This window comes from Thalia democratica, chromosome 6 (assembly GCF_965202585.1).
Source record: "Thalia democratica chromosome 6, ktThaDemo2.hap1.1, whole genome shotgun sequence".
Lineage (NCBI taxonomy): Eukaryota > Metazoa > Chordata > Thaliacea > Salpida > Salpidae > Thalia > Thalia democratica.
This window is the reverse complement of record NC_139170.1, coordinates 34,603,007-34,627,684: the sequence shown is the minus strand read 5'-3', so window position 1 is coordinate 34,627,684 and position 24,678 is coordinate 34,603,007. Positions and strand designations below refer to the sequence as shown.

Genomic DNA, 24,678 nt, shown 5'->3' with positions numbered 1-24,678 from the left:
AAATGTATATGATGCCGCCCAAAACACCAAAGAAAGTAATTTTGAAAGTCACGTGTTCTTTCCCGAAGCATTCGTTGACGCGCTCATGCATGTACGCGGGTTGGGCAGAAAAACAGCCAAAAATGTTTGTTTATATATGATATCTAATAAAATGGTTTCAATTATTTTTGTAGATGAGTAATTTAGTTATGTCTAATAGATAAACAACTTTTGTGTAAAACATGTTGTAAGTACATACTATTTTATTTGTAATATCTACATACGTAGACTATTACTTTCAAACGTAAGTTTGTTTTCTTGTTAGTACTGTCATATAAGGTAAAAATTTTATGAAGCACTGGTAAAGTTTTAATAACTTATAATTTTTATTACGTATAGCAGAAGCTTAAGTAAATAAAAAACATCTAAATGTTTATAACAAAACCAGTAGTTTACAAACATGTTAAATTAACATGAAAAGCTTAAAGTTATTGTACCAATCTTAAATCTCCCTTTTGACTTATAAAACTATTAATTCAGCTAATAAAAACATAATTGACACAAGTTGTACCTTATAAATATAAAACATATTTTTTTTTCTAATTGAATCAGTTTAATTTATGTTAAATGCATATTTATTCAAATTATAATTATTCTTAAATGACTAATAAACGGTTTACAAAACTTAATATTGTAAGTTTTTGTTTAATTATTACAATTTCAAAACATATATAGAGTGTATATGGACCGAGTAACAACCAAAAAAAAGAGCAATTAGCAGTCTAGAAATTTGACTTAATTGATAAATGACAGAAATTAATATACTAATGTTCTATTTGGTTATTTAATATTTATATTTTTGTGATGATAGTTTAAAATTTTATAGCCAGATATTAAGTTTTTTTTTTGAAAAAACGCTTTTTAATTATCAATAATCAAGTTAAATAGCTTAAATTTTTTGATAGAGTTCAAGTTTTAAATAAAAATGCAGTTTTTTAGACGAATAAAACAATTTATTGTTTTTGAATGTTTTACTTAAGTTTTCAGTATATCAGTTAATTATGGACATTCCTTGTAAAAAACATGCTAATTTTTTTTCTTAGGAATTTTAAAGCTAAAAGTTACAAGTCTAAGTAAACAATTGATTAAGTTTTCATTTATTTTTGATAATGTCAATATAATCCACAAGGCTCAGTATTAGGACCGTTGTTATTCCTGATACATATAAATGACTTACAGAATAATGCTAGTATTAACGTCCTCAACTTTGCAGATGACACAATGTTATACAAAGCATTCACAAAAGACACATATCTAAAAGACAGTAAGAAGTTTAACACAGAACTAAAAAAGGTATCAGATTGGCTTATGGGAAACAAACTTAAACTAAATCTTATTAAAACCAGAAGCATGATTCTACATCAATCAAAAATTAGTTTTTTGGAAAAATATAGATCCTAGTGTAAAAATAGGTAAAACAGTTATAACAAACACAAGTAGCTATAAATATTTTGGAATAATAATAACAATAATAAAACATCAATTTGATTACTTATAATGCTTGGTCACTAATCGGTGATAGAATATACTACGTCACTTATTTTGCAAATTAGTAAAAGTCTGTATATAAGTAATCTATAAAGAAAAAGTTTTATAAGTTAGTTTAGTTTAGAATAAAAAAAACTAATGTATTAATTTGTTTACAAAATAACTAAGATAATTCAAATACTATGAAACCTAGAAAAGTAAAGTCTATTACCAATAAATTATTGGTATGCAGTTTTTTTTTTTTTTTTTTTTTGACTGCACGTCTAGCTTTTTTATTATGTTACGTATTTATGTTTCATCTAAACAACACTTGAAAATAGTTTAGAAATCTTTGATGTAAGCTTCTTGATCTTAATCAACAAAAAGATAACCAAACAAACTAATGCAACTAGGCATGATGTTTCAAATATGACAAAACTTGAATTATTATTTACTGCATCACCAGTAATATCATCTGATATTGAATTCTTTTTTGGCTTAAAACAAATGTGTTTTTTACTTCAAATTCGTCTACAGCCCCTTTTAAATAATTTTTGAGCTTTTCCGGAAAGAAAAAATTAAAAAAGCTCCGGGGCAGTTAAGCGCAGTAGTACTAATTTTCTTTTAGTCATACAAGTTACTATGAAGCTTATAGCTGAATAATCCCATTGCTGAATACACGAGCTGAATTTTCTTTGGTAATGTTTAATACAATGTACTTTGAATAATATTCATAACGTTAATAATCACACAATTTTGTAGCGTTGACAACGGCATCAAACTCAGATTTCTCTGTAAATGGGGCAAACATGGCTCCTAACAGAGTACATTTCTCTTCTGCTGCGCAATGTCCTGCGGCTTTGTCAGATGGAAGAATATAAGTTCCCTCTTCAGCTTCCACAATTAGTTTCTTTAAGTACATGTACTCATAACTAACTCTAAAAATAGTGAAAACAATTAAAATAAACATTTAGATAGTTACCTGAATTTTCTAATAAATTTAGTTAAATAAGTAATCGACTTAAATAAACCAATAAATAAGAAGCTGCTTTTCAAGTTAAAGAAAAGGTAAGTCTGTGTTTAAAAATCGCCTTAACATTTGTTTCATATTTTTTCTTAAAGTAGGATACATATTTTATTTTAAAAAGGCTTTTAAATCTTTTTAATAGTACTTACTTTTGTATCTAAAGAAATTGTTTTAGTAATATAAATTTGATTGGTAATACTAAGTTGCATAAAGCTTAAATTTCACCTGTTTTTAAAACACGATTTTAAAAGTATAATTAATATTTTAAGTAATTAAAGTTTTAGAAAACTAGAACTGCAAAGAGCATAAAGCTAATAAGTAAAAGTTGTTGTTTTATTTAGCAATGTAGTTATTTATATTAATATTCACTTCTAAATCATCTAAGCAACACTGGAAGTTAGTTGAGAGATCTTTGATGTGAGCTTCTTGCTTTTAAACAGCAAAAACACAACCAAACAAACTAGTGCAACAATGCATGTTCCTGCAACTACAAGCAAATTTGAATTACCGCTCGCTAAACTATTTGTAACAGCTTCTGATTCAGCAGTCTTTTTGGGTTTAAAACAAATATATTGTCTTGATACAACTTTTGAACAACCCCATATTTGACCAATTTGAAGCTTTGGTTCAATGAGCAATAAAAAGGCACCAGGACAGCTTCCAGGCCTAATGTTATTTTCTTCATACAAGTCTCCATGCAAATCTTTATCGAATTCAATCCCGTTACTGAAGAAACGGTGAGAGTTATCGTAAGAGATTGACAATCCAATATACTTTGGGTCATATTCAGCCTCCTGATGTACACAGGAATTCATAGCGTTGATAATGGCATCAAATTCTGACTTCTCTGTAAATGGCGCCAAAATACTGCCCATTTCCAAACACCTTTCCTCTGCGGTACATCTACCAACTACCCTTTCAGAAGGGAGAATATAAGTTCCCTTTTCAGTTTCAACAACAAGCTTATCTTTGGTACATGTACTCATAATCAAGTCTGAAAACATAAATTACAGTAACATTAAGTTTGTTAAACAAAAAAGAACAACGAAGATGCTCAAAAAACTTGGTTCAAGGACCTTGGTGTACGAAAAGACCGCTTTGGTTACAGAGTAATTAAAATATTTGACTATGATAAATTAAAGTATAAGGTAAATTAAAAGTTGCTTACTATATTTTCCATTAAATAAGTAATTAAATGTTTTTATTATCTAACTCTGTAAAACTAGAGGAAAGCAAAACCCTAAATTTTGAGCTGTATAATTTATTAAATACTTTGTAACTCATCTAAGGTTGTATATATTTGTATTTTTAGTCATTAACACGCTTTTTTTTATAATTAAAATTCTACTAAAAAACCAACAAGACTTTTAAAACTTTGTCTCTTTACTTTTATTAAGCATTGTTCAAACTCTTTAGTCGTATAAACAGGCATAATAAAATACTTTTAACAGATTTTATTAAGCTAAACTAACACAAATCATAAGTTATTTTAAATAATACCAATAAAACTTTGTTTACTTTTTCTTTTACGTAAAAATAATAATTTTTTAATTATAAACAATGAATACTTATCTTCTAATAAATAATAGTCATTTTAAGTATGTTTATAAAAAAGTAATGAAAATTAAAACAATGATTGGAATTTTTTCAGTGGTTAATCGAACCCAAGTAGTTCTGTTTATTTTGTATAATCATAATTTTTTTTAATAAAAGTTAAATTCATTTTATTTAACAGTTACATATCTAAATAGAAAACAAAGCTAATAACAAGAATTTCTTCTTACAACTTTGAGCTTAGACTTAATGAATTTGTAATTTTTGTAATTGTTTTTGAATCAATTTTTTTTCATACTTTAATCATACAAGATCTATTTTAAAGCTAAAATACAAAAAAAATAAAGTAAAGGACTTTTTAAATGCTACTTTTAATTTTTTAACTTAATAAAAATATATCTGTACTTTAAAATTCTTTTTAATAACAAAAAAAAAATTCACGATAAAAATAAAAAATAAGTACAGTTTGAAACAAAACTGTATCAAAAAACAGTATACAAATTTAAAAACTAAAATTCTTCCATGTTTTTTGTTGGTTGTTTTTGAAAAACTGTCTTATAAATAAGCTCTAACAGTTATCTATAATTAAAAAGATTACATTAAAATCAGATATAAATATAGTTTGTATAATCCTTGGATATAAATCATTTTTCAGTTTTATTATGATTGAACAAAAAATAAAACGATGAAAGCTTTGATGCAAGCTTGTAATACATTAATAAAAAGCTTATAAAATTAACCGCAATATAAATAGCTATTAAAAGTTTTGATAATTAGAATGAATATTTTAAGTAAGTATCTTATCAATTAAAAACAGTAAAAAGACTGGTTAAATATAATATATAGTAAATATGATTAACTAGTATATTAAGTGTTTTATATTTTGTGATTTAGTTATAAGTTACTGACTGATTAGTCTAAGTATTCTGAAAACATAGTTAGTTAAATTCTTTATGTATAAAATTTTTTTAATTTTTCTTGCTATATATATTAAAAATACCTACTTTTTTTTAATTTAAATAAGTTCTGCAAGCTTATTAAAAAATTAATTTTTGAAAACTTGTTACTTGTTTTCAAACAATACTTGTGGTGTTATTATGTCGTCTTGTTAAAAGAAAATTAATTACTGAACTTTATAAAAAAGTATGACTATCACACTTATTAAGTTTACATATTATCTATCTTTTGTAATGGGAAAAAGTTACAGTAAAAATAAAACCTTTTTTAGTTTCATTTTTTACAACTTAAAGTAAACAAAACAAACTAACGTTTCAATTTTTTTTATTTGGAAACAAATTATTTGACAGACTTTAATATTTTTTAATTCAATGTACCTCAACTTTTGTTAGTCAAACATTTGTAAATACAAGTAAAATGTGTGGTTTATTTAAGTTGTATATAATTATTAAATTAATTTGGACAATTTTTAAACTTTGCTGTAATTTTTAAACACAGAAAGTGTGTCATTTAGTAATAAATAATGTACTAACAAAACATGACAAAATCAAAGAGTTTATTTTTAAAATTTACACATTTAAAAGCAGCTTTAAAGCTCAAAATTAAAACTTACATTTTACCACAATATATGTTTACTTTTGATACTTTTACAGTACTAAGTTGCTTATGCAAGCTTTATTTTGAAACTTTCACACATATGGTTATTAACTTATAGTAAACTTTTAAAGTTAATGGACCAAAAATACTTATAGCTATATTCTCAAAAATAAAATGATCTTTTTAATTGATCTTTTTTTATAAATAACAAGTATACTTCATAAATTTGAAACAAACTTATAGCTTTCCAATTTGTAACAACCTCTATGAGTACTTGTTTTCCTTTTGTTTGTTTTCAAATAAAAATTAAATCACAAAACGAACGTACAAAAAGTAAAAACAATTTTAAAACGGTATTAAATTTTGTTACTTTAAAAGCAAGTTCGGTGCAAAGTATCTTTGATAATAGTATAAATTTAAAAACAAGGATCGCGCTAGTCTTATTTTTTTTTTACTTAACTGATCATACAAAACTAAACTTTTTACGATATAAATGAAGAAACCAGAACAGTCATAATTTGATTTCCCATATCTAGTGGTAACTTTTTTCTTTGTTACACTAAGGTTGTCAACATCTGTTAACGAATTAAGGGGTAAAAGCTAGAGCGGCTAGATCTTGGAAATTATTTTTATATAAGGGCTCTTCTCTGAAAACAATCTTAATTAGAACGATACGCTTATCAAAAATTGGTAATTAATCCTAAAACTAGGGGGATAGCAATAATTAAAATATTGATTCGCTTTGTCAACTAAACACTAATTATTTGATAATGTTTTTTGCTTTTAAAAATATCTCGCTTGAATATGTTTTTTAACCATTTTAATTTAAAGTTGCAACCGTGATAGAAGTTAAAGAGTTTTACAACCATTTGATTTCGAAAAACTTAAACTATGGTAACTATACTTGCTATAAATGATAGTTTTACTTCGCTCTAAAATTTTATCCTGTTTATTTACTAATAGTTGAAGATTTTCTTATTCTAGCTATTTTAGTTTTTCTATTTAAGACCTTAATTCGTCAAAACTAGATGTTGACGTTCTATATCTAAAAAAACATTTACATTTACGACCGCAATACTTAAACTCTACAAACTATAATGTTACTTTGACTTAGAATCTTATCACGAAACAAACGGTAAAGTATTTTTTAAAAATCGCTCAAAATTACTCAAACATTACGTTTTAAGACAAAAAAATCAAGCATTTGTTAAAACTTTTGTTTATGGAATTGTTGCGACCTTGCGTTAGCAAAACAATAAAAACAATTAATCCCCTAGAATGAAATTCTATTAGAAAGCTAATATTTTAACAATACATTGCACAATATCAAGTTATCTGATTCACATGTATTAAACATGCTTAAAAATAAACTAGAAAGCTTAAAAATAAACTAGAAAGCTTAAAAATAATATTTATGTTTTCAAAAAAAGTTTGAATAAAACATTCAATGTTTTGATGACTTCTGTTCTACTATGATCAAATGTTAGATTTAATTTATTATATGTAACTAAAATCTAGGTAGATATTTATAATTTCTCTCCTGGACAAAATTTAAAGTTATCAAATAGAGTTCAACTCCTTAACCAAAAAGTGTTTTTGTACACCAGTTCCTAGGGTTAAATACTTTTAGCACTTTTTGTTATTCAACAAACAGTAATATAAACATTTTAAGTAACACTTAACCAATTTGTTTTTTTTTTGACAAAGTGTTTTACTTATTGAAATTGTTAAAAACTTCAGTTTTACAAATATGTAAAATATTTTACAGCATATAATTTGAATAAATTATTTTTTGATTCAAAACTGACACACCCATTAACCACCCAACAGTACATATATATTTTGAAATTGCTTCCATAGTTTTAGTTTTGAATGTATATTTAATATGTACTTCATTTTAGTAAGTGTTATATGCAGTGTTGCCACTTTACCTGGAGTCCTGGAAAAACCTGGAATTTGATAATTTAGGCAAAAAACTTGGAATTTTGAGCAAAAATCACTAAAAAATTCTGGAAAAACCTGGAATTTTAACAATTTTCACATGTTCAGTAGTGAAATTTTGATTTGACTCAAAAAATATATCATATAAATAAATAAAATTTTTCATCAATTTTTTTTTTATTAAAATACATACTCAAAGTAGCTTTACAGTATCTTTTCAATGTTGTTATACTATTTAACACAGTTTCTTTCCTTAAACTTAACTTTAAACTAAAAATAGGCCCAAAAATGTGTACTTTTAAAAACCTGGAAGAAATTTGGAAAACCTGGAAATAATTTTAAAAAGCGAGTGGCAACCCTGTATATGTACTCAGGTTGTAATTTCTTATTTTCTGATTGTATGGTTAAGAAAAAAGTGATTGTTATAACACTAAAATAAATAGTATTTATTTTATAGTTTTGTTTTTTCTGTAAAAAAATAAAGATTGTTGATATTGTTTTATTGCAATAGTAAAAGTAAAGGTTGAAATCAGTTTATTTTTAGATTATGATGTTAAGATGTTACTATCAAATTTCTGTATCAAATTGTTTCCATAGTTTTTACTTTAAATCTATGAATTAAAATTGTAGAGGTTAAATACTGATGTTTTTCTAGCATAAAAAACTATAGGAAATGTAATTACATAGAGAAAAAAATTCTCTCCCCTTTGCAATGCTTTTCTCTTTTTTAATTTAAGTAAGTTACATCTTGTTTGAATCTAACTGCCCTTGTAATAATATAAAAATCGATATTAAAAAATCGCTACTTAACTAAGTCCCCTTTTTAACAAAAAATGTTATAAGCTAGTCTATCAAGTAAGTTTAATTTTGCTGCCTCTATACAATTGAAACAGAATATTGTCTTAAATTAATAAAAACCCTATAGCAAACACAGACAAGGTTAAAAATTAAGATTAATAACTATAAAATGCTGGAAGTGAAGCTCAAATCCTAAAGCAAGTGCTTGCCTCTGCTAAAACTGATTAAGTACACCATCACCAACTGTACAACTTCACCAAAATAAATACACATTAGCTGTTACAAATTAAAGTTAGGATAAACAAAACTTAACTAACAAAATGCTAGATTATTATTTAAACTGAACTAAACCTTTAGAATAAATAAGTTTTAATGATGATGAAACTTTATAAAGTTTTTATAAAAAAAAGTTCTTGCATAAAAAATAAGTGAAATATTCAGTTTAAATGTACGTTAAACAACATATTTACTATATTAACTCTTCTATGAGCATAAGAAATAAAACATTAGATTACTTACACAATTTGATCAAATCAACATCTATCATAATTAAAACACTACAATTAGAATAATTAATTAGAAGAATTCCAAACTTATACATTATAGAAGTTACATGTCAATTAAAATTCTAACAACTCGAATCTCTAATAAAGTTTTTATTTTAGGTGCAAGACTATTCAAAATCAGAAGTTCAAATTCCGACAATTCAAATTTAAAAATAAGTATTTAAGAAACATTTTTATTCTCAAAAAGTTTTTTAAATATAAATAGGTATTTAGGTCTAATTAATATCTACAAGCCAGTTTTTCTTATTTATCAAATTTCAAATATAAAATAAATATATTAAAATGACTATATTTTAAAACTTATTTTAGCCATATCACAAAAAATATTTGAAAGCTTTCAAAAGATAAAAAATGGCTTGTCCTTGAATTTGAATTGTCACGTAGCCTTTATTTTATAAAATAACTAAAAATTATTAAAAAAAAAATTTATTCTCAAAAAAGCTATTGTTAAAAGTTTAAGCCTTTACAAATAAGCTATAGGCTACATTTTTTCATCTAGTTTTAAGACCAACTAACAGCCAACTAACAAAGGTTAGGAAAAATTTCTTACTTTAATTGAAAATTCTGTTCCCTAACAAAACCATTAACTGTTCCCTAACAAACTTGAAAGAAAACTTGTACCTTAAAAACTTGTAAAAAAAATCTTAAAATCCACTGGCCACCAGATAGTTTCTACTGAATTTCTTTCTACTATTGATAATAAATGTTGTATTACATTATTTTATGTAGTTTATAAAAAAGCCTTTTTTCCCTAAAACATTTATCAACTTTAATCAACTCCTTATAAATATCTCAATTCACATGTTCAACATTATTATGTTAGAAACTAAGCAGGCATCATCAGCAAATATTCTCATGAAAACATCTGTAGCAGAAAGTTTGTGATTAAAGTATATACAAGAAACCTTTGGACCCATTATAGAACGCCTAGTTATTCCAACAGTTAATTATTTATTACAGTAGGTTTACTTCTATCTTATAAAAACCTTCAAACTAATTTTAAGATTAAGTTTTTCTTTTATCATACTGTGTTAAATGTTTAGTGGCCCTATAGGGTCTCCACCTTGTTTTTACAAGTTGGTCTTGTTTTTTAGAGTTTTTTTTTTCTACCACTTACTTTGAACTGAATAACAAAATTTTAAGTAACTAGCGATATATGAGGTTCAATGTTGGTGAATTGAATAAGCTCCAACTAAAGGCTTTAACTAAAATAACAAAAAAAAATTCTTTTTACTAAAAATATATCTTCCTTGTTTTTTACTAATCTTCTTTAATTTTTTACAACAATTCCATTAATAATAATTATTGCATTTTATCAAAATATAAAATAATTTAAATTATAATTATTTTTATATAATAGCTTTATTTAACTTTTTTATGATTTCCAATAGTAGAAATACTTTCAACTATTTATGGAATGTTTCCTGAAAATTTGAGAAGTCTATCTTATCTTAAATTACTTTTAAAATTTTTGTTTAAATTTGTAATTAATAAAAGCTAAATTATGACTTCTATATGTTTGTGTTGTATAGAAATACAATGCAGTTTTGATATTAAGTTTTAATGCTTATTTAACTATGCAATAATTGCAAGTTGAGAGCTTAAGGTTTAAGAAATAATTAATTTATCATATTTTTGCAAGCAGACTTAATTGACAACATTGTTTTAATTGCCCATTACGATTATTTCAAAGGAAAAAAATTGTTTATATTAAACTTAACAGTTAGATTAAGGCTATTGAGGGGTTAATCACTTTTATCAAAGTTAGTTTGTTTTTTTTATTTCAACATACAATAAAATTAATTTTAAAATAAACTATAGAAAAAAGCTGTCTTATAATTTTTAAAACAAAAACAACAGGTTCAGAGATCTATTATTTTATAAAAACATTTTAAATTATTAATCAAATGTAATCATTGAAATTTTTTTTTAACTATGGATTTTTTTAAACCAATATTTCAAGCTACTCAAAGCTGTCCAATTTCTTATATAAAAAAAAAGCAAACTACCTACAAACCATTCATTCTAACTTTTTTTTATTTCAAAGTAACTTTTGAGGTGTAAATAGTCGAAGTTTTAGTGTTAACAATCAATTCCTTATTAAAGATGCAAAATAAAAAGACAAAAAGGCTATTTTATTTAGAAGTATTTCACCTACAATTTTTGTAAAATCGATTTTAAACTTTTTCAACTTAACCTTTGTAGGAAAGTAATCTTATAACTTTTGAGTATATATTTTTTCAAAAACAAAAACTATTTCCAAAAGATAAAAAACGTTTTATAAAGATAAATTGGCAGATTGCTTTAAAAATTAAGGAGGATGTAAAGTTAGAACAAGTTTTTTGAAATATAAAGAAAATTGGCCAATATATTTCCAAAAGATAAAATATGTAAATTTTTTATAAAAATAAATAGGTAAATTGCTTTAAAAATTAAGGAGGGTTGTAAATTAGAAGAAATTTTTTGAAATTCAGAGAAAATTTGCTTAAAAAAGTTTCTCTTCTATACATTAATATCAGTTTTTTTTTTTCAAACTGACTACATCTTAAAAATTAATTAAATATTTTTGAAGACAATTATTTTATATTATATACAGGGTTGCCACTTTACCTGGAAAAACCTTGAAAAACCTGGAATTTGACAATTTAGACAAAAAAGACCTGGAATTTGAGAAATTTGAAAAAAATCTGGAAAAACCTTGAGTTTTAACAATTTTCACATGTTTAGTAGTAAAATTTCAATTTTACTCAAAAAATCTATCATACAAATAAAAAAAATTTGTCATCATCAACAATTTTTTTTATTAAAAAACATATTTGAAGTAGCTTTACAGTATCTTTTCAATGGTTTTATGGTATTTAACAAAGTTTTTTACCTAAACTTAATTTTAAACTAAAAATGGACCCAAAAATGTGTACTTTTAAAAACCTGGAAGAATTTTTGAAAAAATGTGTGGCAACCCTGTATATACTTAAAGGTTTTAAATAAAGTTAAATGTTTTAAATAATGTAAATAGAGATCTTGATCACTTTATGGCCTTTAATTGTTTACTAATACTTATTTATAAAAAAGCTGCAAAGCTTTGTTACTTTCTTTATATTATGTATGTTCTTGTGTTAAAACTTTATTCTGACTAACGGCGTTTCACTGCTCTCAAATAAATTTAAGAACAGATCTATGGAGTCTCAAAAAGCTCTAAGAATAGATATAAAAAAGCTCTATTCTTAGAGCTTTTTGAGACTCCGTAGATTTGTTCTTAAATTTATTTGAGAGCAGTGAAACGCCGTTAGTCGGAATAAAGTTTTAACACAAGAACATCTGTGATATATATTCCAATAAGCTTAGCTTATCAGGATCTCCAGGATTTAACGCCTTTTAACGTTAAATCTTACTTTCTTTATATATTTTTTATAAAGTTCATTATTTTGATATCATTTTGATTACTTATTTATAAAATATGTTACAAAATATATTTGAAAACCAACAAGTTAAAAAATACAGATTTTTCACTACAAAGGAAAACTTTTTTAAATTCTGATAAAAATATTATTTTTTTACAAAAAGAAACATGAACAATATAAAAAAATATTTTGAATTCAGGAAAAACAGGATTATACTCTTTTTTAGTAATGGACCTACCTTTTTAAATATTGCAAAAAACTATTAGTAATAAAATTTTGTATTGTTTGACTAAGTATAAATAACAAACAAATGCTGATTTAAGCCACAAATCACAAACTGATTTAATAACTTAACTGTTGATTTACTCGTTTATACAGTACATAACCTCTCGCTTATTTAAGCACATTGTGTCCACAGAAAAAGTACGTAAAGATATGAGAGATTCTAAAGAAACGAGAGGTACCAAATATACTCACTATAATGGCTGTTTTTAATATTGCATCTAGTTAAAAGCAGACTGGACACTTTCCCACTTTTAACTGTTTGTTTACTTTATTTATAAATATGAAAACAACAGATAAAACTATACATTTATTAAAAAAGGATTTGAATTTCTATAAAATAATAATACGAGTAGAAATAGTTTTACTATTTTAATAATAAGTAGAAATTATCTTTATCTTTATTTATATGTTACATTTATATTCTATTCTACTTAGCAAATTCAATTTATAATTAATTTCAGGGAAACTCAGGGAATTTTGGCATTTTTCTTTTAACTCAGGGAAACTCAGGGAAGTTTTGATTTTTTCTCTAAATTTCAGGGAAGTTTTTGAAAATCTCAGGGAAATTTTTTACTAGATCTAGAATGAGGTTTAGTTAATCCAGTTTCAATATTTTGTTCAAAAGTAGTAATTTTTATTATTTAAGTGGTTATTTAGAATTTTTTTAGCCTTGCGGCTAGTTCTTCAATATTCTTAGTATTAACATTGTAGTTTTTTTAAGTTTTAAATTTATATTTACTTGAGTAAAATCAAACAGTTTAGAGAAATGAAAGTTGTTGTTAACTATTCATTGAAAAGTTCTAATAAACTTTTTATTTTTAGTTACTTATGTAGTTTAAAAAAAACTATGTTGTACTATTAGTTCTTATTTTTTAAATAATAAAGTTATTTGTTACTTGTTTACAACTACTTGTTTTCAGTAAAAAAAATTAAAATGAATACAGATTAGTGTTGTATTACTTTTGTTAAAAAAATAGAGGTTAAACTTTTGTTTATAAATAATAATTTCAAAAGTAGTAGCAGTAATGGTAATTAATTTTTTCGTGTGAATGTTTTAATATAATATCCCAATTTTATAATAATATCCCAAGCAAGTATAAAGATTTAACAAGAGTCCTTGAGGCTGTTTTTGTGCTTCACAATGGCCAGGCAAGTGTTGAACGGGGCTTTAGCTTAAATAAGGAAGTAATATCAACTAATATGGGAGAGATGACAATAAGGTCCCGAAGAATGATCAAAGATCATCTATATGCAAACAGTCTAGAACCAAGCACAGTTGAACTAAGTTCTGAATTGTTAAAATTTGTAAAATCTTCTAGGGCCCAATATTTGGCATATCTTGAGCAACAGCGCTTTGCTAAAAATGTTCCAAATAAAAGTGATGCTTTGAGCAAGTTAGGAGAACAAAAAAGTAAACTTACAAAGCAACTCAAATGTTTGAATGAAGACTATGATAAATATACTGCAGATGCCAACAAACAGTCTGATTTAGAAGCAATGAAAGAATTATTAGCAAGAGGAATAGCTGCTAAGGACAACGCAAATAAACTTGAAAATAAAATTAAAACTATAGATTTAGAAATTGCATACTTAAAAAAACAGTATTAAGATTTTTTTATTAGGTAATGTGAAATTGTTTTAAAATCAAAATTATGTTTTCAGTTATTTAAAATAGATTGTGTATGAACATCTAAAAGACATAAAAAAAAATTTAATTTTAGATTATTTTGTATCAGTTGTTAGGTATTAAGTTGTACTTTGATATGAGATATTTCTTTAGCTATTTCTTTAAACTTTCTTTTTGCAGGTTTTTTTACAATAATTTTAAGCTTTTAAGTTTTATTTACTGCATTCAGAACAGTTGCTAGGAAAGACATATAAGTCATAATGAAGTTATTATGTATGCATTTAAGTGAGTTCTTCATGTGAAATTATTATTATAATATAACTAAATTTTGTCAATTAAAATGTCAAACAAATTAAACTTTATTCTTTTATGTAGAAAGTTAACTAACAAGTTTACACAAAGTTGTGCAAAAATTTAGTTTTTAATTTTTAATTGGTTTAAACCTTTTAAGATTGAGTTTTTGAAAACAGTTTTTTTCATAAATTTAATGCAGAAGCATACACATACAACCTTCCTTTTATTATTAAAGAAAAAAAAATGAGAATGAGGTATTAATAATTTGTGTTAGAAGAGAAAAAATTCTTTTTAAGATTTGAAAAATACTCAGGGAAACTCAGGGAAATTTAAGGTTACTTAGGGAAATTTTTGGTCACTCAGGGAAGATTTTTTGGCTCAAAGAGTGGCAACCATGTAATTTCTTTACAATTGTAAAATGGTGTTTATTAATATATAGGGCAAGACTGCTGTACTATTTCTTTGTGTTTTAAACTCTCATTATTTCATTATTAAACACAGTCATGTTTATTTCAGAATTTTGATTTAATCTCTTATTGTTAACAAAATTTCTGATATACTGAGTTATAACTAAATGTTTATCAATTAGTCAAGGAACATAAATTTACAAAGTCTAAAGATATATAGAGAGGTGTGTTAGCATTCAAAAACATATTTTAATTTAAAAACATACATTAAACCTAATTTGTGCAATATTACAAAGAATTAAAATTTTTATTTTCTGAATTTTATAGAATTCTGAAATGCGTAACTAAACGAGAGTGTGTAACGTCACGAGTGCGTAAAGATCCGAGAGGTTACTGTATATAGCAGCAAATAACATTCTAGCAAAGTATAGTCCTTTTTTTAATGTGTGGTCTGATTGAGTAGGGATTCTAATAACAGCTTTGAAAACTCTTTGAGTTTAATATTGCAAGATCAAAACCCAGTGGTCAAAGCAAACAAAAACATTTCACTTAAAACAAATTACAAAATAGTCTAACAATCAACACAAGTGTTTTAAACATAGTGTATATGTAGAATATATTCAAAAACATATTTAGAAAAAAATTTTGTAGACAAAAGCTAATATTTGTAAAAACTGTACAAAGAAAAGAAAAATGTCTCTGAAAACTCTACTTTCATCTACATGGGGACTAAGGTGAGTTTTTTATAGTGTTTGTAATGTTTTTAAACTGATAATTCTTAATAGATAAATTACTTTCGCTTGCTGAGAATACTCAAGATATTTAAAAAAATAAAAATGTCAGGATATTTATATTTTTATTTATAAACGTCTGCTGACTCAAGATAGTTTTGTTTTCTATGAAAAACTCCAGAATTATTTTAGGTTTTTATAATTATTTCATGACCGATTTTTGTCCTATATTTTAAATGAAATTTAGATGATTTAGTTTTAAATTTTGTTATTTTATTACTAATTTTGTTAAAGAATTTTATTTTATTAATCTAAGAAAAATGAAATGAAAATCTTTTTTGAAGATTTGAAAAAACTCAAGATGACTCAGAACACTTTTTGTTCATTTAGTAAAGTTTTTTTTACTCAAAGAGTTGCAACTCTGATTATTGTGCTTTAAATATTGTTAAATTTAGTTGGTTAATATGGACAACTATAAACTATTAGTTATATTTGTCATTTTTGCTAATCCTGTCCATTTTTAATCTAACCGGTTTCAGTTGATAAGTAGATTTAATTAAATCAGCTAAAGTCATTTTTTTCACTTCTTACTTATATTTAAAATTATACAACTAAATGTGAAAAAAAAAAATTTATAAAACACTTTGATTTATAACTTCATCAAAGTTTTACTAGTCTGTTTTATTTTTTCTAGTTAGTTATAATAATGAAAATATTAATTTATATTATAAAATCATATAATAAGATTTATTTAAGCACTGACGAAGTCTTTGACCAAAACTTAGTTTGTAAAATAAATTCTTGAAAGAATAAATTCATTATTTCTCCTCTTGTAGTTGAGATCTCTTTATTTATTTTCTTAAAACCAAAACATATAATAAAAAAATATATTAAACTTGCAGAAAGTTTAGTTTGTTTTTTATCAAAGGTGCACAGTGGGCTGAAAATGGGGATCAAGCGGCCATTGACATAAAACTGTCATAAGAAGCACTATAAAACAATTTAAAGTTACACTTAGTTTTACAATAAGAATAATGTTTGTTTTTATTTAAAAAATAGTTTAAATTTCAATTTTTAATGAAACTTTAAAGAAAAAAACTTAGAAAAAAAGAAAATTATAATTGGTTACCTCAAGAGAGTCACATTTACTTCCATTTTAGTTTAAATATGAATAAATTTTCAATATCAAGCCGGGTGAAACTATACTCTAAATACAGTTTATTTTTAATTTAAGGCAAATTTTTGTATATCTAAGTTTGTATTATTAATAACGTTACATTTGTACTAGTTTATCAAAAGAAAAAAATTGAAAAATTTTGAACAATAAAAACATTTATTCGTTGCAAAACAGTGCAAAAAACAAAATAATTTAGCCTGTGATTAAAAAAAGCACTTTAAATTTACTAGAAAGTATAAGTCAAACAGTAAGTTCTTAAAACTTCTTTGAAATTAAGTTTCTAAAATAAATAAAACACTCTATTCAGTAGCACAAAGCATATGTAACAACGTTTCCCATTCTGAACTACATGATGAAGTTTTGTCATTTAGCTGGAAACAACTTCGCGCAGTATGTCCAATTTCTCACAATAAGTGCAGTTCAGTCTGTCTAAAGTGTTGTTAACATCGTAGTCACTATTTTCCCATAATCGATTTAAACAGTCTGTCAAATTTTCATACTGAGAAGTTTTCCTTGAAAAGTTCATTCTGTACTGTCTTAGAAACTTGTTGTTAGCTTCCAATCCATTTTCGGTGTAATTTAGCAAACCTTTACCGTTGTTTTGCTCAATTAGTTCAGCACTATGTGCAAGAATAGTATGCGCAGTTGGTGTAAAGCGAGTCCATTTAACTGACATGACCAGCATCATTGTTTTTAGACATAAAACTGAGTATTTCTCTACATTAATCTTTCTGTTAGAATTTATAGGCCATAAAATAATGGAAACATACAAAATAATTTTGTTAATGTTTTCTTTTAAACTAACATCAGAAATATGCTTCGTCAGCAGAGTCCTATTATTGGTGTTTAGCAAAGTTTTGACTATGTTACCTGTTGTAGAAGTTCCACCATGGCCTGTGGGATATGGTTTTTCAAGAAAACCTTTAATTTGCTAAAATAGTTAAAAAAAACTATTTCAATAACTAAAACATATACTAAGCTACCATGTTTTGACCAATACTTACTTTTCTCATCATTCTTGGATCTTAAATGATCTGTAAACAAAAGTAAGTGAATCTATACACATTAAGAACCTTCTAGAACATACAAAATGGTCTTTTTTGTCACAGTGAAAAACCAGGGATAGGATATTATATCAATTTTTTTAACAGAAATATCGCTTGTCAAAACCTAAAAAAATAGTTATAATCCACATGATAGATTTGTCTGTAAATTTGCATATAGATTCCTTGTCATTTTTACTAAATTATTTTTAAAAAAATTATGTTGGTTCTACGGTGGCGAATTGAGAAAATTAACCCTGAAGAATACCCTAAATTGCCAGAATCATCAATGAATTTTCGGCGAGAATAGAAGATTTTTTAAATGAGAAATATTATACTTTTAGGTTTAAATATTCAAAAAAATTTGACTTTTTTCAATTAACATTAAACCAAAGAAATGAAAAAACTTAAAAAATAGTATTTGTATAAAAGCTTATAAGGTGTTTTTTAACAGTAGATGTAGACCTTAATTTTGACAAAAATTTAAGCATTTTTCGAGGCTTTTTTAAACTTAAAAAAAGCAAACTTTGGCTACATTTAAGCTTACATAACTTTTAGTATACTTTAAGAAGAAAAGAAACAAACCCAGTTTTTAAAAGACGAAACCCCACTCTAAACAATTAAATAAAAATCTTGCTTTAACTGTTTAGTCGCGAAAATAGTCAATGGCCACTTGCTAGCCCACTGTGAGGTGTTGCATAATATAAAGAGGTAGTTGTATTATAACAAAAGTTGTCCAAATGTTAATCTGGCTATAATTTTAATAAAACCTTACCCAACATGGCCAGTTAGGCAAAAAATGCACTGTAGTAGACTTATATAAAAGTTAAGACAATAGAGGTACTTTTTTATTTCTTACAGGGTTGCCATACACTCAAAAAAACTCTACATATTTTTAAAACTTTAGGAAGACTCATTATTTTTGATTTTTTTAGAAAAACTATAAATAATAACAAAGAGTTGTAAAGCATAACAATTTTTGTGGTTTTAAAGTAAAGCTAGATAAATAAAAACTAAATATTTTTTCAAATGTTTTATTCTTTTAATTAATATAATATTTGTAATAGTCCGATAAGCTTTAAAAACAATTATACAGAATGTGTCTATCTACATACACAAGGCAAGCAGCAAAACTGCAAACTACTCAGTTGAAATCCATCAACAAAAATCAGCTGTCAACGTTCACTACTAGCAGTGTGAAGTTTGCTGAAAATAATCTGGAAAGTGAAGGACTCATTATTACTGATGCTTGCGTTAAAGTTAGTGCTGTTGTTCTATGATGCTTGTAACTTTATTATTACATAAGAAATTTAAGTAAGATAATTCTAAAATCTTTTTTCTGATTATTTTAAGGCTATAGTAGGATCCACTTTGTGTTTTACAAGTTGTTATTGTTTTATGGATTTTTATGTTTACTATCAGACAATTTTACCATTTAAAAAATTTGAAAATGAATTTTAAGGTATAAGGGTTTAAAGTTAGAGAGTTTAATAAATCCCTTATGGAAGGTGTAAACTAAAAAGAAAAGTAAAGAATTTATGCTTGAAATCTATTTTTTTACTTTAATAAATATATAAAAAACCTTCTTGTTAAGTAATTCAGTTGGCACATAACTAAAAATCATCCTGTTTATTTCATATAGAATTTTAGATTCTTATAAATTTTTAATGACTTTTATTTTAATCCAGCAATTTAAAGCTTTAAACTTTTTTTGAGAAATTTTTTATGAAAATTCGAGGTCTTAAGCTCATAAAAGTAAATGGCTTTTCATGAATTTATAAAGTTCTAAGAATATTGAAAATAAAGAATTGGTGTTTATTAGTTTGTGTTTGTGACTTCTTACAAAATTAGCCATTTCTTGAAAATTATTTACTTTTTTTTTTAATTTTTCATAAGATATGCAGTGTTTGTTTTTTTATATGCTATAACTGTACTGTGTTTAAAATTTTTGTAAAAATGATTGGAAAATTACTTAAGTAATTGAAAATTGTTGTGTAGCAAATACAAAACTTAGTTTAAGCTACTAGTCCTGGAAAAATCTTAAATTTGACAATTTAGACTGAAAAAAAACACGGAAAAATCGGGAATTATGAACAAAAATCATTAAAAACCTTTTAATTTTAAACAAGTTTTATACTTTAAGTAGTAAAACATTGATTTAAAACAACAGCTATCATGTAGGTAAATAATTTTAGTCATCAAATTTTTTTATCTATTATAACCACAGCTAAATTAGCTTGAGTATCTTTTTAATGTGGTAATACTACTTAACACAGTATACTTACAATTCCCAGCCGCAATCAAATTCCCTTTTTGTTTATTAATTAATTTTATCTTTTTGGTTTTTTTCCATTATTATTTTTTTAATTATTTTCTACTACCACTGTTACCCCTTTCCCTTAGTTGGTAAACGGTTCTCGGATTTTATCAAGTGGGAATTGTGCGTGGTGAAAAATGATTGCTAGTTGGATTTGAGCGGTTTCCATTTAACACAGTTTTTAATCTTTGACTTAACTTTCAACTTAATATAGACCCAAAACCGTGTACTTTTAAAAACCTGAAAGAAATTTTTCAAAAACCGTTGGTCACTCTATTCAAATATAGAGAACTGTATCTGTCCAAAATTTTATAACATTTAAAATACTTAATTATTCACCTTTTTAAGCGAACTAAATATGTTTTTTTAAATGCTTGATAAAATGCTTTTAATTTTTGAATTAAATGTAGTGACGAACTTAAATTTGAACAATTACTGTATGGGTACACTTTAAATCAAAATCATCGCAATTAGTCTTACAATTTTTTGTTGCTTTTTACCTAATAAAATTGTCAAAGTTTTTTTTACCACTAGCAGGTAATTTTACAACTACCGTAACAAATAAATAGTAAATTTTGAAACAGCAAATGAAGAAGATAGGCGAGGAAGGGGAATTTTTAAGGGTGACAGTGGAAGGGGGCGGTTGTTCCGGGTTCACATACAAAATTACATTTGATAAAACACTCAACAAGGATGACAAGTTGGTTTTAACAACACATTCTTAAGACTAAAAGAATAATAAAAATAAAATTAATTTGCGTTTGTTTAAACGTTTAATAATAATTATAACTGAAACTAATACTTAAAATCATATTTTAATAAAGATTTTTAAGTATTGGTTTATTAAATACCCTTCTCATCACTATTTCTTTTGATGAATTCGAAAAACAATTTAATTTTTTGTGACTGACAGTTTTTTGTAGTTTGTAGAAATTTTGTTATAAATGTTTCATAATTAACACAGGATTGCAAAAAAACCTGGGGTCCTAGAAAAACCTAGAATTTGAGAAAATTTAAACAAAAATCATTAAAGAACCTTGAATTTTAAAATTTGTGTGTAAAATATTAGAATTTATATTAGATACAAAAATTTTAGATACAAGTTTTTTTTTTTATATCGTTTAGAGTTTTATTTATTTTAAAAAAACATTTAAGAAGCAATACTGTATTATTTCAATATTTTTTATTATTATTTTAGACAGTTGTTTTACTAAAACTTAATTTTGATTTGGACAAACAAACTTGTATTTTTAAAAACCTTGAAGAGATTCAGAAAACCTATGGTAACCCTGAGCATAATATGACCTCAGTGTTGCTATACATTAACTTACTTTTCTTTCTTACCAATGTCTACTTGTGTGTATTGAATTGTATTTTATTTTATACAAAAATGTTTAAAATCAAATCTTATTGGTTTTGCTTTGGTAATTTCAATCGAAATGTATATAACAAATGATCATAAACACTGTGTTCGTATTTCCACTCTTCTTTAAGTTTGTGTACTAAAATTTAACCTGAATTATTTTTACAGCCCTATCTATCATTTACAACAAAATATAACCAACCATTTTCTTCGTCTTTTCATAGTTATCATTTTCTATTATCCCTATATTTTTCTATTAGTTTATCATTGGTCCCTTTTTTCTTGTTTAACGTGTTTAAGTGGTTGGTAATATTCTAAATCTAAACATAATAATACTTAAACGTAAGACAATCATCTATTTACATAGCCACCACTATCCAGTATTATTGTAATTTCAACACTTTAAAGGTGGATTTTTTTTTTAATTTCTGAGGTTTTTTTACTTACACTGCTAAGGTTGTTATATGTATATATAAGAATAACTGAAGTTTTAAAAGCTATGCCAGAAGCTATAAAGGCAAACAAGGAAATGAGCTACAAATGCATCAAACAGATTAAATCTCTCTGTTCGTTATATATATTTTTTTCATTTGTGATGGTTCTTCAAGCCTTTGCATAAATTTAAAAAAATCAATTAGGTTATTTAGTTTCAGTAATACTTCTTATATGATTTTTTATTTTCCAAAGTTTACTTTTTTACATATAAGTTTATTAAGATAAAGAAAAAAATCATGTATAATTAATTCTTTTTTGTAGTGATGAATTTTATGCTCATATATTTGAAGCTTCAAGAATTAAAAAAAATATTTTTCTGATTTTGCTAATAAGTTCTAAGAGTTTGTCTCACGACATAAAAAGTCCAGGGTTAGGTTCTGTAGACTTTCGCCAATGTTTTTGTTTAAGTTCTAAGACTGTGTGTGATAATTATATTTTAGTTTTTTAATTTAGTTTACATAAAAAGTGAAAACTATCTCTCAAAAATACATGAGCTAAAGATTTCACATTTTATATTTAAGTCTGTTTACACGAAGTACCTTAATGACTCTTTATTTTTTAATCACTACTTTACTGACAACTTACTAGTTTATACAAAAAAAAACAACATTTAGTTTCTCAGCAATATAAGAACAACATTAAATCTATTAAATCGATAGTTTTTACCTTATATACCTTCCTAAAAATAATTTAGAGTTTTAATTAGTTTTTTGTACCTTGATGCCTCACATACATCATTTAAGATTTAAAATTAAAGAAATTATATTGCTTAAAAATTCTGGCTGAGCTAAAAGAAAATAACAGTTTTAAAAAAGTTTTTTTTTCTTAAAACTAAAATATCATAAAGCTATAAAACCTTTTTTTAAGCATTAAGAAATTTATTAGTTTATATACAATTTATAAAAATATATGAAGCAATTAATAACAAATTTATAAAAGAGTTAAAAATATTTTTGATATCAGTGCTATTCATATTTTAAACTTGTGTTAAAACTTCTATATTACCTTACTCATAACTTTAATTTTTTTACTTACTTTTATCAACTGCAAAACCCTTTAAACATGATTCTGTTAATAAATTTTTTTTTCAAAAGCGTAAATTTTTAACAAACTGTCGTTTTCGAGGTCTCTGTCTTAGAACTTTCTAACTTTAAACAAGTTAAGGTTAATCAAAATATAGGAAAAGCTTCAAAGAGTTGGCCAAATTGGTAGCATTGTTCTAATACATGTCATTTTTACCGATACGTTTGAGTTTGTGTACTTATTTTTATTGTTTTCAATATTTTATACACTGTTTTAAACCCTTACCCCAACTCTAACAATTTTACCAAAAGATCACTCAAAGGTATCGGTAAAAGTTTGCTATTATTTGAAGCAGTAATTTAATGGTATTAAGAATAATTAGCACAAATAATACTCAAACTTTTAGAAAAGTTTAACGCAGGCTTCATCTATATGTTTATAACAGTACTGTCAATTACAAGGTTATTAAGAATATATGCAATTTAAGCATTGAATTTAAGTAGAAATATTCACAGAACAGTATACTTCATATAGAAACAAGATTATCTGATTACATCAGTTTTCACAACCTTTGCCTATAAAATAAACCAAAAATTTTCAGGCAGTTCGTCAAGGACGGAGTCACGGTGGTGAGCGACGAAATATCATTGGACTTCATCAAGGGTAGTACAGTCGACTACACCGTGGAATTGATCAGGAGCTCGTTCACGCTTTCCGGGAATCCCCAATCTAAAAACTCGTGCTCTTGCGGGGTCTCGTTTTCGATCGACTGAATTTAATTATCGAGTTTATAACGGAATGTATGTGTGATATTTTAATGTTTTCAAAAATTAATACAGGAGAATGAAAAAAATCTGATCAATAGAATAAAGTCAATTAGCAAATAAACTTTTTATTTATTTTACTGAATACAAACTTTACAAAAGTTTTACATAATATTATTTACTACTTCATAGAATATATTGTTTGTTATTTGATAAATTGTTAAAAACCATTCTAAATTAATTCACATGTTTTCTGAAAACGAAACAAAATTCAAAAGGTTATTTAAAAGATTCACTGCTTTTAATACGTAGTTAAGTGTATTTATGCTTTCTTACTTATTAATTTTATGTAAATCTAATTAAGTTTTATTTAGTATGATTATAGTTTAAGTCTTTGAATTAAATCAAAATTGTTTTATCCTAGCCTAAGTTTTTAGTAATACTTTATTGTTTTATAAAAAAGTTGTTTATTCTTATCATTTTGTTCCAGTTATAATAAGTAAGCAGAATTAATATCTGATCTATAAATTATTGTTATATAATTAGAAATTATATATTTCCAATTAAAACAATGCTTACTTGTTTTCATACCTAAACATAAAACTGTTTAATCTCTAAATGTGTTAGTATTTTTAGTTTTAAACTTTTTTTACTAATTTTTTTTTCTGAAACCTTACTTTCAGCACAGATTTTAATACATAAATTATATTCAAAGCAATAAGTTTTTAGTACTTTTAACAATCCAAAAATCGTTTTAAACTTCTTAGAGTATAAGTTCTAAGTACAAAAAAAATTATGTTCTTAT

At 25.0% G+C, this 24,678-nt stretch overlaps 1 protein-coding gene across 1 annotated transcript; it reads left to right on the top strand.

Moving 5' to 3' along the window:
- The first annotated feature begins 15,615 nt into the window (after positions 1 to 15,615).
- On the top strand, positions 15,616 to 24,076 carry LOC145838268 (iron-sulfur cluster assembly 2 homolog, mitochondrial-like). Its single transcript, XM_082945832.1, has 4 exons — positions 15,616 to 15,694; positions 19,008 to 19,170; positions 20,813 to 20,928; positions 23,711 to 24,076. The coding sequence occupies exons 1-4, from the start codon at positions 15,654 to 15,656 to the stop codon at positions 23,880 to 23,882; spliced, it is 492 nt and encodes a 163-aa protein (XP_082801958.1). The 5' UTR covers positions 15,616 to 15,653; the 3' UTR covers positions 23,883 to 24,076.
- The last annotated feature ends 602 nt before the right edge of the window (positions 24,077 to 24,678 follow it).

Bases quoted from the DNA above. Each gene is read 5' to 3' on its own strand.
- LOC145838268 (XM_082945832.1), top strand. From the start codon at position 15,654: ATGTCTCTGAAAACTCTACTTTCATCTACATGGGGACTAAG. The intron at 15,695-19,007 runs GTGAGTTTTTTA...ACAATTATACAG, and splicing joins TCATCTACATGGGGACTAAG to AATGTGTCTATCTACATACA. The intron at 20,929-23,710 runs GTTGGTTTTAAC...AAAAATTTTCAG, and splicing joins ACACTCAACAAGGATGACAA to GCAGTTCGTCAAGGACGGAG.